General features: G+C 58.7%; 2 protein-coding genes across 11 annotated transcripts in view; one reads left to right on the top strand and one right to left on the bottom strand.

Moving 5' to 3' along the window:
- The window catches only part of SLC66A2 (solute carrier family 66 member 2), a 48,046-nt gene extending 37,770 nt beyond the window's left edge, over positions 1-10,276 (top strand). For 2 of the 3 annotated variants that reach the window (XM_059895025.1, XM_059895023.1), the window contains one exon: positions 8,541-10,276. In XM_059895025.1, the coding sequence (XP_059751008.1) occupies positions 8,541-8,748 (208 nt within the window). In that variant the 3' untranslated portion in view covers positions 8,749-10,276. The remainder of the gene's footprint in view (positions 1-8,540) is intronic. The other variant, XM_059895026.1, reaches the window with a different exon arrangement.
- Positions 189-18,535, bottom strand: part of KCNG2 (potassium voltage-gated channel modifier subfamily G member 2) — a 79,586-nt gene continuing 61,239 nt past the window's right edge. For all 8 annotated transcript variants that reach the window (XM_059895016.1, XM_059895015.1, XM_059895018.1 and 5 more), the window contains one exon: positions 189-14,262. In XM_059895016.1, coding sequence (XP_059750999.1) covers positions 13,474-14,262 — 789 coding nt within the window. In that variant the 3' untranslated portion in view covers positions 189-13,473. The remainder of the gene's footprint in view (positions 14,263-18,535) is intronic.

Raw genomic sequence — 18,535 nt, 5'->3', positions numbered from 1 at the left:
CGGCCGCGCGGGGACGAAGACCCGCTCCATGCCAACCGGCAGGGCCTGAGCAGGGCCCGGAGCCAGCGGAGGGGGCCAGTCTGTGTCACGGACACGGGCCGCTAATTCAATCAGCTTGGAGCGCGGGGTCCTCTCAGGAGCCCACTTATCCTTGTTAAGAAGACTAACCTAATCGTGGCCCCTGCCGGCTCGGAGACGGGCTCTGGGTGGAGGTGTAATTAGGTTAGGGGCCTGTTCAGTGTTGCTGTCGTGTCCACTGAGCCGCAGGATGCGCAGGCAGGGCTCCGTGGGTGGGTCCGCAGGGCCGGGCCGCTGGGGGCCAGCTGGGCCTCTGCACCTGCTGTGGGGGGGGGCGGGCCCTGCAGGTGACCGGAGGCGATGGGAGGGTCACAGGTTCTCTGCTCAGCTGGAGTTAACAAAGAGGTGACCCTGCTCTGTGTGTATTTAAAGGGCCAACACCCTTTTTCTTAGCGGTGGGCACAGACCGAGTGCTGGGAGAGAGAGCGAGTGCAGGGCTGGAGCCTGGTTACAGTTTTGTTTCCTGTAAAATCTGTGCTTCTTCCAAGAAGCCTGTGTAAGCGAAACTCTAAGGTAAAGGAATTTTCATGCAGTGATGGATTAAACCTGAAGCAGGTGTGTAAACAGTGCAACGCCGGCGTCGGCTTCTCCCAGCCCAGCTCACGGGCACCCGGGCCTCCGCGTGTCCCTCTGCTGGGTCTTCCCTCAACCCCACCCCCGTCTCTGCTCCATCCCTGCCAAGGTCCGTCTGTCTCGGTTGTCACTTTGGCCCCAGGGCGGGGGCCTTCTTTCCTTGCTCAGTGAAGTGTCCCCAGCACCCAGAACAGCTTGGCTGTCAAAGGTCAATAAATCCGACTCCACGATCCTGAAAATGAGACTCCTAGGTGTCCCTGTGCAGGCCGGGCTGGTCTGACCTGCGCCTGACCCTTCCCTCGTCCCCAGGGCCAGCACGATGCCACCCGTGTGTTCAGGGAGTCTGGACGCCTGCTGGAGCCTGAGCCGTGGCGAGTGTGGTGCCCCCCCCCCCCACGAGCGTCCAGCCCGTCACGTTGTAGCCTGATTCCTGTGGGGCGGGTCTCGGGCTCCTGGGCGGAGCGAGGAGGGTGGGGCCGTGAGGGAAGCTCCCCTCCCGCCTTCCACGTCCCAGCCTGGAAGAGAGAGGCTGGGGCTCCCTGTGTGCACTTAGCGGGGTCGGTTCAGCCTGGGTTCAGCCCAGAACTTGCCCTGGCACGGGACCCCCCAGCCGGCTGCGTGGTCAGCCCCCCTCGGCATGGACACAGGAGCCTCCTGAGGTTGGCCCGTCCCGTCCCAAGCAGAGGACCAGAGGCCTCCCTCGCTCTCCTGCACCCAGGCCTGGACGCAGGACTTGTTGTCAGGGCTGCCTCTGGCCCTCGTCCCCACTTCCCGGCAGCCGCTCTGCGTGGCCTGACCCAGCATCCTCAGGGAGCCCGCCGGGAGGGCTGCTTCATCCCCCGACCTTCTCTATGATGGAGACGCCCTGGACCCACTGGGACTTGGGGTTCGCAAAGCCCTGTGGTCAAGGCCACCACAGATCTGCTGCGGGACACTCAGCCTCAGCTTGCTTCAGACAGAAGACCGTCAGGAGGTGTAAGAAGGGAAGGGGCTGTGAGGTCCTATTCGAGGACCGACTTCGTCTCCTGCGGACCTGCTTGGAAGGGCCTACCCATGGACGCGTTCAGAGGGTGTGAGCCCACGCACACAGGTGTGTGCACACTCACACACGCAACTCACACACACACGTGTGCACACGCTCACACGCACACACTCCCACACTCCCAAACGCAGATTCTCAAACATGCACACACAGACCACGTGCACATATGCTCACACACACATGCACACACATTTTCACACACGTACATTTCTTGGAGGAAATGCAAGAGATACTTGATGATTTCCCTTTACAAAATGTTAAGTGACTGTTGCTTCTGAACCAGTAATAGAAAGTGCTGCAGCTTTTGACTCATGTTACTAATTAGTGCAGCGGCCCTAAGAGGCCGACTGTGAGTGAAGTTCCTCCTCCTTCCTCCGCGTTTTGCTGGATCGGAAGATGTTCCCCAACAAGTAATTACTGGAGAGCCTGGGGGCGGCTGGGACGGGAAGAGGAAGCCAGCGTGGGGAAAACCAGCCGTGGAACCGGTTACGATCGAGGAGGGGGAGGGGCAGGCGGGAAGCCCCGGGACGAGCAGGGGCCGCGAGAGGAGGTCGCGTGTGCGCGCGTGCGTGTGTGTGTGCAGGTGCAGGTGCAGGTGCAGGTGTGTGTGTGGCCGCCGTGGTGTGGTGGGGATGCCGAGGCGCCGCAGCCGCTGGGGCCGCCCCGCCCGCTGCCTTGTCCCAGCGGGGACACTTCCTGCCTTGACAGGCAGCGTCCGGGAAGTGTCCACCTGCTCCGGCTCCGGCGTTGCCCTTGAACCTGGAGCGGGGCGCCTGGAGCCTTGGCTGCTCGGGAATCAGGGCGGCGTCTCCCCCGGGGGCCGCACGTATGTCACTTCCCAGCCCCCTACTCATCTTCCTCTGTCGTCCTTGACACGTAATAAGCCCACAGTGGTGTGAATGGAGAATGCCATGCGTGGTGCACGTGGTAACGGCGCACGTGTGGGCTCCCGCACGTGCTTCTCCGCCACGGGACACACGCACACGCCACACACCCCTGCGCGTGTGCGCACACGCCACACCCAGGGTCCAGTCGATGGACGAGGAGGGCTGGAATTAGAATTCAGCAAAAGCCCTGGAACTTTAAAAAAAAAAAAAACTTCATTGAGATGTAACCTATCACACCATCGCCATTTAAAGTACACAATTCAGTGGATTTTAGGACTTTCACAGAGTTGTGCAGCCATCACCACAATCTAATTTTAGGACATTTTCGTCACCCAGAAAGCAGTCTCATACCCATTAGTACTCCCCATTTCCCCCACCCTCGCTGCCAGGCCTGGGCAACCACTGGTCTGCTTTCTGTCTCTGCGGCTCTGTCTGCTCTGGGCACGTCATGTAAATGGAATCAGACGATACGAGGTCCTTTGCTGCTTTCACTCTGCATAAGGTTCCCAAAGTCCGTCCACGTACGATCTGTCAGCGTCCATCTTTCCTAAGGTTGAATAGTATTTCAGTGTACGGACAGATGGAGTTTTGTTTATTTCTTTTTCAGCTGGTAGACATTTGGGTTCGCCGTCTTTCTGGCTGTTGTGAACAGCGCTTCTGTGAACATTTGTGTACCAGTTTCTGTGTGGACATACGTTTTCCTTTGTCTTGGAATACACCTAGCAGTGGAATTGCTAAGTTGGTGGCTGCACCATTTTCCGTTCCCACCAGGGGTGTTCGGGGGTTCTGGCTTTTCCACACCCTCACCAACGCTCGTTACCATCTGACCTCTTGATTGTAGCCATCCTCGTGGGTGTGAAGTGGGATCTCCTGTGGCTTTTGATTTGTTTCTCTGGTGACTAATGACATCAAACACCTTTTCCTGTGATTATTGGCCATTTGTGCGTCTTCTTTAGAGAAAGGTCTATCCAGATTCATTCCCCATTTAAAAATTTGGTTATTTGTCTTTTATTATTGAGTTGTAGAGGTCTTTAACTATTCTTACCAGATATGTGATTTGCAAATATCTTCTCCCATTGTATGCTGTCTTTTCACACTGCAGCACAAAAGATTTGACTTTGATGAAGTCCAATGTATCTTTTAAAAAAATTGCTATGCTTTGGATGTCACACCCAAGAAACCATTGTTTCTTGTGACCCACGGTCACAAAGACCTACTCCTGTGGGATGTTTTCCGGGTAGGGTTTGAATTTCGGGGAGCTCTGGATAGGCGGACAGGAGGGTAGGTGTGGCCTGGGCCGGGGAGGTGTGTGGGCTGCTGGCGGGGCCGGGGAGGCGTGTGGGCTGCTGGCGGGGCCGGGGAGGCGTGTGGGCTGCTGGCGGGGCCGGGGAGGTGTGTGGGCTGCTGGCGGGGCCGGGGAGGTGTGTGGGCTGCTGGCGGGGCCGGGGAGGTGTGTGGGCTGCTGGCGGGGCCGGGGAGGTGTGTGGGCTGCTGGCGGGGCCGGGGTAGGCGCAGGGGTGAGGCTCTCACCTCGCGGCCCCTGGCTGGGCGGAGGCTTTCTGGACGGCCGGGTGGGGCGAGGATGAGGTGAGAGGTATTTTAGGAATAGTCATCTGCCTGCTCACTTTGGGAGGAAAAATGCTGGAGCCAAGAATGAGGTAACGGGAGCCCGGATTAAAATAGCAGGAGGGCGGGGAGGGCCAGGCACTTGAGGCAGCAGCTGGGGACCAGTGTGAGGAGGGACCTAGAGAAAGGAATCCAGCTTCCAGGCGCCCCCTGAGCTGGAGGAATGCAGCCTGGGGACAGTCTCCCCTCCCACCCAGACCAGCTTCTGCAAGGTTCTCTGAGCCCTGCGCCCCCGGCATCATCGGAGCCCCGGGCCGGCTGAGCCCTCGCTCGAGGAGGGGTCTTCCTGGAGACCCAGCCGTGCGCAGCAGGCGAGTTCCGGATGTGGTGTCCACGAGGACGTCCCTGGCCTGCTGGCCGGTGGTAGCCAAGCCTTGGGGCTCGCCCCGCCCGATAGCTGTTGAGGGTAAAGGAAGACCTAACACCCGTGTGGGGAGAATGGGCCTGGGCTCGGCACACGTCCACAGGGCACCGCAGGGTCTGGGGTGACCAGAGGGTGCGAGGCACGAGCTTTTATGTCCAGAGCGCCCTGCACGAGGGCTCACATCGCTCAGGCTGGCACTGGTCTTCTGCTCAGACGGGCTGGGAGCAGCTTGATTAATATTTGCCCCGAGCCCTCGACACGTGGGGCTGGTGGTGGGGCCTGTCGGATTCCTGCCCCCGGGGCAAGAGCCGACTGCGGGGCCGGGGCCGGGGAGGTGCCTGGGCAGCTAAAAATGTTCGTGTGCGTCAGGCAGGGCCCAGCTCTTTGCGATGACCTCACGTCTCCACTTGCCGGGGTGAAGGTGCACCTGTGCCTTCAGGGCCCAGAGGGACACCAGCCCGGGACAGGCTCCAGCTGTGCCTCCTGCCGCCCCCTCCCCAGCCCTTCCCACAGTGCGAGGCACTCGCTGTGTGCCCTTGGGCGAGCCACCCGACTTCTCTGTGTCTCAGCCTCTCCTCCATAACAGGGGCCGCACAGGCCACCCCGTGTTGTTTGTTTTTGGAGGGAGGGTCTTTGGGTCTCCTGTTAAGTTCGGGTATCTCTGGGGGAGACTGTGCCTCAGCTCCCAATTCTGTAAAATAGAACTAGACTCATTTATGACTCGTTGGTTCTCTTCCTGTCTTTACGGCCTTTTGCAGAAATAGCGGTTGCTTGTCGGAGCTTCTCCTTGAAATGCTTGCTCTGTGGGTGTGGGTTTTCCTTTGAAATGGAAGTGCTCCGAGCTGTGGAAAGCTGTGGGCAGCCTCGCTGGCAGGCCGGGCATGTCTGTAGCTCGGATGGGTGGATCTTGGCTCCGGTCTGCCCAGGTGCCCGCAGCCTCCTGGTGCCCAGTCCCCGGCGCACACCGCTCCCGCCACAGCTGTCGCTCTGGTGCGTTTCTCCACCGTGTCGTGTGCATCTCCCTCCCGCCCGGCCTCTGCAATCCCCCCGGGGTTCCACGTGTGCAGGTTGACCCGCGCCGCCGTGGGCGGCCCCTGTCCAGTCCCCTGTGTCCCTGGGCCGTGATGCAGAGTCACCTACAGGCCATTTGTCACACTGCTACTTCACTCTAAAATTCCGAGTTGGTGCACCAGAGCAGGACAGAATTCAGACGGAGAGAGAGGCACAACTTTGCGGCGACAGATGCCACGTAGAAGAGATGACAGCAACGAGGCATTCTCCCTGCTGCTCCTCAGCCGTTGTCCAGGGTCTACTAGGTCAGGTGCCCACAGGGACCAGTCAGCGAAGGCCAGCAGAACTCGGGACGGGACACAGGGTGGCCAGTGATGGAATGCTACTAATCTCAGATCTTTTCCGTGAAGGGCCCGTCTTTCCCCTTGGGTGCAGCTACAAATCTGGACGGGACGGACGGAGCAGCCTGGGTGCTGGAGCAGACGGATTGCGGGGAGGAAGTATGAATGACACGAGGTGTTTTGTTTTTTCACATCTGCCAGCCTGGGACTCGAGCACAGCCCCAAGTCCGGAACGGTGTGCTGGGTAGAAAGCTCCGAGAGAAGCCGCTCTGCCTGGTCTGAGGAGCAGGAAGGGCTCTCCTCCAGGACCTGTGGGGCAGACCACCACCCAAGTCCCAGCCTGGCCACCGAGGGCTGCCCACACAGTGCAGATACGAATAGCGCCGCAGTGGTTTTGAAAACTGAACTGAAATTGAGCCGTAGCCCCTGAAAACCAGCCAGAACTTGCAGCTTGAACTTAACCGTGTCAGTTCCCTGGTAGAACATAAAAAACGACATTCTCCACAGGATTGAAGCAAGACAGAGTCTCCTTACATAATGTTAAAAACGTCTAGGATATAAACCAAAATTACTCACCATGAAGAGTAGGAAAATGTCAACAACTCTCAAAAGAAAAGACAATCAACAGACAACAAAGAATCGAAAGACAGTCAGCTAAGGTGACACAGATACTGGAATTATCCGATTTTAAAGTCACTAGTATAACTGAGCTCTAAGGAGCAATAGCAGACACTCTTGAAATGAACGCAAAGACAGACGATCTCAGGAGAGAAATAAAAGCTCTAACAAAAGCCAACTAGAAAAATTTAAATTGAAAAATACAGTAGCTAAATAAAAACTATACTTCAGTAGTTCAGTAGTAGAATGGTGATGACAGAGGACGAATTAATGAACTTGAAGATCAATATAAGTCATCCATTCTGAACAACAGAAAAAAAATCGGGGGAAAAAAAGAGAATAGACTCAGGGACAGCACCATGAAATCTAACATTTGTGTCACCTGAGACCACAGGAGAGGGGAAAGAGTGGCGCAGAAAAGAATGTTGAAGAAATAATGGCTGAAAACTTCCCAAATTTGATGCAAGATCAACGTACAGATTTAAGATATTCAGCAAGTCCCAAACATGCATTACACCACAAACTGCTAAAAACCAAAGTCAAATAAATGTTGAAAGCCAGAGAAAAAGGACTGATGATATATAATAACCTGGATTTTTAAATGCAGAGTTAGTTATCAGCTAATTAAAAACAAAAGTCTTTAAACGCCATGTGAGTCAACATGACAGGCCAAGTGAGATGCACTGGGCTGTTGAGACGGGTGGGCCGGCTGCGGGGTCGACGGGAACCAGCCTTCTGGGCCTCCCCGAGCCCTGAGTCATTCTCCTGATTGAGGACCATGGAAGCCTCCAGCCGCCGTGGGCGCAGGTCAGGGGAGCTGTCCCCTTCCTGTCCCGGTTCTGCGCGGTCGGGCTGACCCTCCGGTGGGCAGAGCAGGGGACGTGGACATCCCTGCACTGGGCCACGGGCTCCTCGCCTGGTTTTACTGATAAGAGCTGACCTGGGGTCGGAGGCCTCCCAGCTCTGGGGTGAACCAGGGCCACCTCAGGGGCGCAAAGTGCCTGCCCTGCCTGTGGCACAGACGGCTCCCAGCCTGGTGTCATCCTGTCCCTGAGGGTCCTCACCTCCTCCCTGTGACAGGCAAGCCCCCCCTCAAACCGTGGTCTGGCTTAGTGAGCCATGTAGTGTGCGCCTGCTGTGGAAGTGGGTCTGATTTAAACACTTTATGCAGGAAAACACGATGGTGCTGATGCTCGTTACCTGGCAAGCCAGGCATTAGATGCTGTGTGTGGAGAGGTGTGTGCAGACGTGAGCGATAGATGACACGAGGCCGCTCTGTGCCACACGGACCGATCTGAGACTTTGGGAGTGGCACCAATGACCAGGAATGGAATCGCCCTCAGGCTGTCTTTTGAGTGAGGGGCCTGGCCGGGAGGGGATTCCCGGGAGAAGCCCGCATCACCCTGCTTTGCCCGGCAGCCTCTGGTTTCCTTCTCAGCACCCCTGGGTGCAGGTGTGTGGGGCAGAGGGCCGCCCCTCCCAGGCCAGTTCTCGTGCTGCAGGGTCAGCCTGTGGGACGCGGCGTGAGGAGGTGGCGGTCTTCCCTCTCCCGTCTGAGGCCACAGCATGTCTCCCGAGGGACACACACCTGATGTGCCTGCAGCCAGGAAGGAGGGGACGTTTGTGAGGCCGTGTGGGCTCGGCCCCTGTGCCGGCCCCTCCCCTGCTCCGGAGAGCTGAGGCTGCTCCTGCCGAAGGGCCTTCCTGTCCCTGCAGCCGTGCACGCGGTGGCTTCGTGGCCAGGACTGGAGGGACGGGAGGGTGGGCCGAGGCCTGGCATGTCCCCCTGACCCCTGGGCTATGTCCCCTGGCCCCTGGATTATGACCCTTGACCACTGGGTTATGTCCCCTGACCCCTGGATTTTGGCCCCTGACCCCTGGATTATGTCCCCCGACCCCAGGGTTGTGACCCCTGAACCATGGTCTGTGAGCCCTGACCCCAGGGTTGTGACCCCTGAACCATGGTCTGTGAGCCCTGACCACCGTTTCTCTCTCCACAGCATCAAGATGGTCCTCATGTGGACGAGCGGCGACACCTTCAAGACGGCCTACTTCCTGCTGAACGGCGCGCCCCTGCAGTTCTCCGTGTGCGGGCTGCTGCAGGTGGTGGTGGACCTGGCCATCCTGGGGCAGGCCTACGTGTTCACCCGCCACCCCCTGAAGCCGGCCCCCCACGCGGCGCATCCCGCCAGCGCCAAGGCCCTCTGAGGCAGCCGGGAGGATGAGGATGCGGGACCACGGGCCGTGGGCTCCGGCCCGGCCACCTGTCCTCCCCGAGTGGGGCAGGTGGGTGCTGCGGCCCCGAGACAGGGTCCCAGCCATTGGGGTCTTGCTCAGCTTCTGTGGCTCTCGGGGGGTGATGGGGGCCTGGGTGCCGACGTTGTGCTCTGTTACCCAGGACTCGTGTGAGCAGGTTTTCCCCCCAGGCTGGGCGCCTGCTGTTCTCAAGGTGACGGAAAAGCAGGTCTCCTCTCCCACTTTGGCTCAAAATACTGCTGGCTGGAGCCTGGGTCATGTTCATATACCAGGAGGAGGCCACCCTGGGCCCTGCAGGACCAAGGACCTCAGGAAACCTCCACATCTCAGCCCCCGTGGCCTCGACGTGGCTGATGGGGCCGAGGGGGCCTGCAGCTGGGCTGGGGAGCCCCAAGATGGGTGAGACGGGGGGGCAGCAGTGAGAAACGGCACCAGGAGAGCCCGGGTCCCAGCCCACGGAGCCCGCAGCCTCAGATTGGCTGTGGGTGACTCACGGCAGTGTCGGGCCCGGGACACGTGGGGATGAGGTACCGAAGCATCACAGGGCTCTGGTCGCGAAACCCTAGGTAGGTACCTTTCCAGGGCCCCCAGCGGCCTTGCGGCTCTGCCGGCCCCTCCTGGGCGGGCTGCTGTTGACCCAGCGTCTCCAGCCGGGCGTGTGAGCCCCGGGGTGCTGGGAGCGGGGCCTGGGTTCTCCGTGGGTGCTGGGGCACGGCAGGTGCAGCAGCCCCCAGGGCCGCCTGGGAAGGCCGAGGGCCCGGGTCTGGGGCCGGGCAGACCCCCTGGCCGTCCCCACAGAGGGCTACCGCACCGGCATCCCTTTCCTCTGGGAATCGTGTGCTTGCAGATACGGCCTTAGGTGTCTGTCTTCCAGGCTTGGAGATGCCTGCGGGTCAGGGCAGGGGACAGCAAGGCAGGTGTCCCCGTGCTGTGCAGGGCATCTCTGCCGCCCGCCCCCCCTCCTCCCGTGCAGCCCTCCGCATCCGCTGTGCCTGGTGGTGGTGGGGCTGCTGGTCTGGCATTGGTCCCCCTTCGGTTTACACAAGCATCTCAGCCGTGCCCAGCGGCCCTGCTCCAACTCCAGGCCCCGCAGGGCGAGCGTTTAGATGCTTCCACACGGCTCCCGCAGGCGCTTTCCCTTCCCCCAGGCAGAGGGGTGGCTCTGTAGTGTCCACGGTCCTGGGGCTGGTGCCAAAGCTGCAGCATCTGCCGTGGCCAGTGGAAGGCGTGCGGAGCCGTTTCCTCCTCCTGAGTTTTCCTCAAAAACTCCCGAATGTTTGTTTGAGGATCCTGCTTAGTTCTCTGGCCTGCAAGATGCTTTGAAAACGTTTATTTTTAAAAAATGAAAGGAGATGTCTGTAGCAGTCATTGCCTCCAAATTAAAACATTACCGGTTGCAGGGGTGACTTACATGCCATGTGTGGGAGCACTGGTGATTCTGTCAGGGTGGCTTTAATTCAATAAACTGCTCGCGGATCCAGTGTGGCCTTGTGAGTGGAGTCGGAGTGGGGGGTCCAGGGCAGAGTAAAGGACCGGTCTCGTCCTCATTCACCTCAGGGGACCCCAGGGAAGGGCTGGGCCAGCGTCTCCTCCTCGGGGGACAGTTCCGGCCCCTGTGAGACCGGGGCTGCTCCCTCAGGCCCCCGGGGACAGTGACCGCCCTGCGCCAGCGGGGCCAGGCGGGGCGAGGTGGTGGCGCCTGGGTCTCCGCCAGTCGCACAGTTCCCTTAACGACGGGATGTCTCAGAAGGTTGGGGAGTGTCTCCTTTAAAGGCCAAAAGAAGTGTTTCAAGGAAAACCGGTAATTCTGTGTAGCAAGTAGGGTTGGATCCGTTTGTACCGAGCATTTTTTTTTTTCCCACGGAGAGTATTTATGCTGAGGGCAAGACCAAAAAAATCAACAAAGTCAAAATACATGGAAGCGATATATTTTAAATTTTTCGATGAGTCAGTCACCCCAGCCTGTAGCGCTGGCCTCGGAGAGTCTGAGTGAGCTGATCAAAGGTGGTGACATCCGACGTGGCCGCCCCCGGCAGCAGGGAGCCTCGGTGTGGACCCTGGAGCCCGTGTACTGAATCACGCAGGACAGGGGTCCTGCTCTGGGGGTGGATTTTTGTTTTCCTTCTGATAATGTGTTAATTGAAAATAACTATTTTAATTAAAAAATTAAGGCCGTAAGTTCAAATAGTAAAAAACCAAAAAGACATATGAAGGTGCCTTTTGGGGACTTCACTAACGAGCCAAGAAACGGCACTGACGCGGCCCCTGTGTCCTCCCGAGGAGCGAGCCCCAGAGCTGCGCTTCAGACACAGCAGAGTCACAAGCCCAGCTGCTGCCCCGGCCAGGAGAGCTCGGAACCCCGAGCTCTGGGCACAGCCATCCACCGGGGAAAGGGCAGACGTTTCTAACAGCCCCACGAGAAGTGGGGCTGCTAGTGAAAAAAATACATGAAGGTCACTTTTTCCCCAAAACCCTAAATGTCCTATTTTTTTATAGCTCTTCCTCTCAACAAGGATAGCATTTTGGAAATGGGAACAAAATGGTGCTGCTGCCCCAGCTCCTGGCGTGCGTGAGAAAGTCCATCTCATTCAGTTGAGCTTCTGAAAGCTTAGAGCAGATAAAGAGCTGCAAACGGTGCCGGCACCCTGCCCACAGCTCTCGAGCTGCCCTCGCCACCCCAGCCCTGGTATCCAGCTGGCCAAGAAGAAACTGTGTGTGTGTGTGTGTGTGTGCGCGCGCACGGGGGGGATGCATTTTCCCCGAAGATAAGGGGTACAGGAATTGGGGCTATTTTGGAAGCAAACATGGGGGTTTCCAACCCTCAACATTGACAGTGGAGCACGTTCAGCCCCGGAGCTGCCCCGTTCAGTCTGAGTGGCACACGCGGGTCAGCTGGGGGTGGGGGAGGGCCCGTCGGGCCCAAGGGAGGACGCACAGCTGTGCAGAAAGCAGCCCTGAGGGGAAGGGGAGTGTTGGCTGATTCCTGGAGTGTCACAGACACAAGTCACCCCCTTAAACGCTTCACAGACGTTGGGGGTCAACCGGAGAGCTCTGGCGGGGACCAGGATCCTGCATCCTGGGGCTGTGGAGCCAGCGGGTGCTTGGGGATCACGCTGGTTTTACCGGTGGGGAAACTGAGGTGCAGAGGAGTGTGCCTGGCCCACTCAGCCTGCCCCACTGGTTTGGTGGCCAGGGCAACCCAAACCCAGTGCCCCCGCGTCAGCGCGTCGTGAGTCGGCGGGAACTGACCATCGCTCTCTGCCCAGCACTTGGGGGGGTTGAGACAGCTGCACTCGCAAGCTCAGTCTCCTGCCCTCCCTCCCGCAGTGCTTTCCAGCGTTCTCAGCAGGTGGCCAAGGAAGCAGCGACGGCAACACCACGTCTTGCAGGAAATGCACAGAGCTGTCCCACAGGGGTGTCTCCAGTCCGGGTTTCCCTGGCGTGTATGAGGGAGCAGGCCGGCGGGGACCTGGCCACTTCCCGGCCCCCAACCCAGATGGGCAACCGAGGCCACAGCCAGCGGAGCCTGCCAGAGCGCAGCCGGCGGGACCGTGTGGGGGGGTCGGGGTGGCGGTGGGGAGACGGCACGGCCAAGCCAGCGGCGGGCGCTCCGCCCCTCCCCACACCCCCGCGGTTCCCAGCAGGACGGCCGACGGGCACCCCATCCCGTGACCCGAGGTGGCCTCTGGTCTTGCAGGGCGCCTGGGTGCCCTCAGAGCCACTGCAGCGGGCGGGGAGGGGGGGAGGACAGGGGACAGCTGCCTTGGGTCACTCCACCGCTGACCGAACCCTTGGAGGGAAAATCGGCGAGGCTCCCCGCCCCGCAGGAGGAAGCGGTTTCTTCCCGGACGACCAGCCGTGCTGGCTGAGGAGCGACGTGTCAGCGGAGAGTCCTCTCGCCTCCAGAGAAGCAGCGCAGTCACCCCGGGCGGGGGCGGGGGGCCGAGGCGCCCGAGGGCAGGAGTGGGGCCGGCTGACGTGCAGGCCTTCAGCTTTGCCGGGCGTTTTCAGGGGCGAACAGGTGAGGAGGGATCCCGGAAGATCCCCACGGAGCTCGTGCCAGGGAAGGGAGGTCAGAGGTCGGGGCTGGGACCCGCCCCCGAAGGAACCGGGGTGCTGCGCGCATCAGTGTCACACCTCTGTCCCTATCGCTTGGCAGGGACGTGGGCTTCTGCAGGTGTGATGGGGAGACCCCTCTGGTGGGGCACGGCCCACCGTCGGTGACACGGCAGGAGCAGGAAGGGGCTGTGCCCTCTCCAGCCCCACTGCGCCCCACCAGGGACGAGCAGGGGAAGGTCAAGGTGAGGCCTGGGGACGAGTGTGCCCTTCTGGCATCTGCTACAGGCTTGGAGCTTCCGGGATCGTTGCATTTATTTTTAGCTGGCCATCATGGACGCAAAACTCCAGAGACACAAGGAAAGCGGAGAGCGGGCTGGTGATGTTCCTCGGAGGTCAGCTCTGTACTCAAAGCACAGGATGGCTTTGACCCCCGATTCAGGCCGGGGTCAGCCCCGGGCCAAGTTCCGGGCTGTGCGGGTCGAGCAACATGCACGGCAAAGGGAGCCGCGCCCCCAGAGTCGTCCCTGTCCCTCCGTGCGCGGCGGGAGGCGAGAACGCGGTTCTGGTCCTGGCGCTCCGGGGGAGCAGCCTCTTCGCCGGTGCCGCGGCCCCGCCGGGTCAGGGCGGCCCCGCGGATGCCCACGGCCCGGCCACGGAGTCCCCGGCCGGGCCGGCGCCGTCGGGGCCCTGCGAGCCGTCGTCCTCCGTGGCGGAGGCGGAGCGCGCGCTGTCCTCGCGCAGGGCGGGCTCGGGGCCGGCGGCGCGCTGCTGCTGCTCCTTGAGCTCTGAGTAGCAGCGCGAGAAGGTGTGGAAGATGGCGGTGACGGGCAAGGCCATGAGCAGGATGCCGCCGAGGATGCTGCTGAGCGCCACCACCTGGCCGGGGAGGCTGCGCGGCACCATGTCGCCGTAGCCCACGGTGGTCATGGAGATGACGGCCCACCAGTAGCTGGCCGGCACGCTGGAGAAGTCGCGGCGCGCGCCCAGCTCGCGCTCGGCCAGGTGCACGAGCGGCGCGAACAGGGCCATGGCCACGCAGAGGAAGAGCAGCAGCAGCCCGAACTCGCGCGCGCAGCGGCGCACGGTCAGGCCGAGCGAGCGCAGCCCCAGCGAGTGGCGCGCCAGGCGCATCACGTAGAGCACGCGCAGCGCGCGCAGCAGCCGCAGCACCAGCCCCGCGCGCTCCAGCAGCTTGCTGCCGCCCGCGCCCGGCCGCGCCGCCAGGCCCACGAGCAGCGACACGTAGAAGGGCAGGATGGCCAGGATGTCGACGATGGTGAGCGGTGTCCGCAGGAAGGCACACTTGCTCTCAGCCTGCAGCGAGCGCAGCAGGAACTCGAAGGAGAACCAGGCCACGCACACCGTCTCCAGCACAAAGAGGCTGCGGCACCTGGGGGAGCACTCGCCCTGGGGGGAGAAGGGGACACGTGCTGGGGGCAGGGAGGCCTGTCCCTCCCGGGCTGCCCTTCCTCCTGACGCCCACCCGTGCACGTGTGCCACCGCAAGGGCAAGGGCTGTAAACCACAAAAGCCCAAGTCCTGTAAAAATAAAAACCACAAAAATTTACTAGGAGGTTGGCTTCCCACAGGAGAGCAAGCAGAGCTCAGCTGGCCAGCTCCCCAGCAAAACCAGAGAAAATCGTTAAAAAACAACCATTTTAAAGCCTCTGGAAACACTCCTAAGGACAACAGAAAATGAAAAACGTATTCAAGAAAATCTGTGGAAACTGGTTTAAAAAGGAGAGTCTTTGGTATTTGAACCAAGACTCCCGCAGCGTCCCAGCTCAGCGAGGAGGGGGCTGCGCTCCCGAGGCTGCAGCCACCAACGCGGGGCTCCCTGTGCCCCGTGGGCTGAGTCCCCGGGGAGTGCGGCTGGGAAGAGGGGCACCTGCTCCCACGCAGCCCCCACTCCTGCAGTGGAATGGAGGCTGTGCCCTGAGAACGCCGGGACCCCCAGAGCCCTCGCCCCAGCTTGTGAGGGTGGTTCCACGCCAGGAGAGACGACAGAGAGGACCGCCCGCTGGCTCCCCGTCTCTCTACAGGGCACTCAGCTCAGAGAATGGGGGTGACCAAGGAAGGAGCCTGCCACTGCCCCACCCCCAGGCCCAGAGCCCTGGCACAGAGGTGTTGTGTAGGGGAGACGCAGACTGTAAGAGAGATGCCCCTGATCACTTCCCAGGGGAACTGACTTCATTTGCAACAGAAAATGGTGACGTTCAAACCCAAGGGTGCTCTCAAGAGTGGTAGAGGTTGCAGTGAAGGGAAACAAGAGGACATTTGTGGATCTAATGAAGACACAGCCTAGGCTGTGGGGTGGCCAGTTTGCAGGGGAGAACTGGGGTACAGAACTGGAGGAGCCCTCCTGGGGTCAGAACAAATATCAGCACCGACCTCAGAAACTGTTCCATCCTAAGAGCCACAATGTGGCTGGACTGGTTTCTAGAGGAATTTATGCCCAAGGGCAGTTGAAAACAACAGAGCAATCAGCCAGCAATTAGAGGAGTTTCAAAGTTCGGTCAGGGAAAGAGACCCAAGTGCTACCAAAACCAGGGTGACTGGGCCTCTTAGAGGAGCAGCGGCAAGGGCTGAACACGTGTGCGTGTGTGTGTGTGTGTGTGTGTGTGTGTGCGTGTGTGTGGCAGGGGGCAGGGCAGGAATAGACTTCACTAAAATAATCCAACCAATCACTAAACAAGCAAATAACAGTAACGTGCCCTGAACTGGGGGGCAGGGGAAGGCAATATCCAGTGTTCCTAAATTGTATTATCTAAAATGTCTAGTTTTCAATAAAAAATCATAGGGCAGGCAAAGAAACAGTGAAGTATGACCCATACATCAGAAAAGGAATCGGGCAACAAAAACTGCCTATGAGAGTGACCAAACGTCAGATTTAACAAAAAGTTTCAAAACTGCCATTGTAAGTACATTCACAGAACTAAGGAGAACTTGATTAAAGAAGTAGTGGAAGGTATGACGACAATCCTTTGCATCAGATGGAGAGTATCAATAAAGAAAAATTTAAAAAGAACCAATCGGAAATTTTGAAGTTGAAAAGTACAATAACAAAAAATTCACTATATGAGCTCAGCAGTGGATGTGAACTGTCACAGGAAAGGATTGGTGAACTTGAAGATCGATTGGTGCCGATTACGCAGGCTGAGAACAGAGGGACGCAAGGATCGTGCTGGCACCAAGGAATCCAGGTACCAGCAGGAAGGGGAGAGGAGAGAAGGAGAAGAGTGTTTGAGAAACCGTGGCTGAAAACTTCCAAATCTATTGAAAAACAAGGACCTACACGCCCAGGAAGCTCACTGAGCTCCAGCAGGGAAAAGACATCACAGGAAAAATGCTGACCGCCAAAGGCAAGGAGGAAACCTTGGAAGCAGCAGACAGCGATAGGTCACCTGAGAGCTCACTCCGGTGAGATTACGCCTACATCTCAGCAGAAAGCAGTGGGCAACGTGTTCAAAGTGCTCAGAAAACACCCGCCTGCCCGAGAATCCTACATCCAGCAACGCTGTCATTACAAAATGAGGGTGACATAAAGACTTGCCCAGATAAACAAAAACTGAGAGCTGCCTTACAAAAACTCTAAAGGAAGGTCTTCAGGCTGAAAACCAGTGATCCCAGAGTCTTCTTAGATGTGATACCAAAAGCAGGAGCAAACAAGATAAAATAGATGAATTAAACTTAATCAAATTTAAAACATAATCGCTTCAAGGACACTGTTATGGCCTGAACTACTCCTCTTCAAAATCCTTCTGTTCAAGCCCTGACTGTTAGTACCTCAGAAGGTGACTTTTTGGAGATGAGGTCTTTAAAGACAATCCACAGAATGGGAGAATATATTTACAAATCATATACGATAGGGACTTGTATCTAGAATATAGAAAGAATTCCTACAACTCAACCATAAAAAAAGACAAACAACCCAATTAAAAAAATGCGCAAGGGATCTGAATAGACCTTTCTCTGCAGAAGACACACAAGTGGCCAAGAAGCGCATGAAACGGGGCTCAACACCGTTAATCATCAGGGAAGTGCAGATCAAACCCACTCGAAGGTCCCACTTCACACCCACCAGCGCGGCCAGAATGAAAGAGCAGACAACAAGTGCTGGAGAAATCAGGGCCTCGTGCACTGCTGATGGGAACATGCAACTGTCCAGTCACTTCGGCTGTTCCTCATACAGTTCCTCACGTGACCCTGCAATTCCACTCCTCGGCGTGAGCCCAGAGAAGTCAACATGCATGTGCACACAGAAACTACACGGATGTTCGTGGCTGCATGACTCACAGAAAGTGGAAACAACCCAAGTGTCCATCCGATGACTAATGGATCAACAAAACTTGGTAGCTCCATACAATGGGACATTATCGGGCCATGGAAAGGAATGAAGCGCTCATTCCTGTTACGACACAGACGAACCCTGAAGATAGTTCAGAGTGAAAGGATCCAGTTACACAAGACACGTGCTGGATGGTTCTGTTCTCACGGATCCAGAACAAGGACATCTATAAAAACAAAGTCGATCCGTGGTTGCTTGGGGCTGGTGGGGGGAGAGATGGGGCCGGGCAGTGAGTGCTGAAGGCACTGGCTCTCTTTTGAGAGACAGAAATGCTCTAAAATCAGACGGTGGTGATGGCGGCACAACCTGCGAACATATGAAAACCTGCTGAATTGTACACTCAAACTGGGCAAATTGCATAGTGTGTGGATTATATATCAGCAAAGCTATTTTTTAAAAAAGACTTATTAATTAATCCCAGAGTGTGTGGCTGGCTGGGTGGGGACAGTGAGTGGGGACCCCGGTGTTGGGGCTCCGTGTGCAGGGGCGTCCAGAGCAGAAGCCAGAGAGCGTGCAGACCTCCCCAGCTGCCCCCGTCTGGCCACGTCGCACCTCTGCCCCCGAGCCCCCAGCCAGCCCAAACCCCCTCCCCAGGTTACCTCTATCACTGCTGAGGAACAGGAGGAAAGGTCAGGAGAACACACCAGACTCAGCGGACGCCCCTCACGCTCTCCGCTCTCAGTCTCGGCCCGGCTCACACCGGGCGTGAGGGGACCCGGGGCCTTGCACCGTCCCCACCTGGCTCACGTCCCTCTGAGTCCCCGCCCAGCAAGAAGTGGTGACCTTCCATCGCCACGCGGACCGGAGGTGAGGACCCGCCTGGTGCTCCCAACAGGGAGCAGGTCGTGGTTCAGAAGACATTTGCAGCACTGGCCTCGGTGCCCTGAGGGCGCACAGGTGAGCAGGACCCCGCAGGGCTGCTCCACAAGCCGGACACCAATGTGTCAATGGTCTGCAGGGGACCTGGGGCACCCCGACTCCCGCAAACCTCTCCGATTTGCACTTTCTGAGCCAGCCTCCCAGCGCCCAGGGCGATTTATGTGTATCGAGCGGAGCCTGGCGTTCTCATTAATGAGCTGTCTGAGCGCAGCGCCTTGGCCTCTACATCAGTCACCCTCCCGGTCGTGCGCCTGGAAAAACCGGCCATGTGCTTACTTCCCCGCGTGGCCCCGGACACAAGGGTGGGCCCCAGGGAAGGTCACAGCTTTAGGATACACCCCTGGATGTCACTGGGCAGGTCCATCCTCAAACAGAGGTGATGCCGGCTCCAGCTGGACGAAGGGCTCCCACTCCATCTCGGTCTCGGACCCGCTCGTGGGGCGCACAGGTGGAA

The sequence above is a fragment of the Balaenoptera ricei genome, chromosome 14 (genome assembly GCF_028023285.1).
Source record: "Balaenoptera ricei isolate mBalRic1 chromosome 14, mBalRic1.hap2, whole genome shotgun sequence".
Lineage (NCBI taxonomy): Eukaryota > Metazoa > Chordata > Mammalia > Artiodactyla > Balaenopteridae > Balaenoptera > Balaenoptera ricei.
The sequence above is the reverse complement of the archived record's forward strand: the minus strand, read 5'-3'. Positions and strand labels throughout refer to the sequence as shown.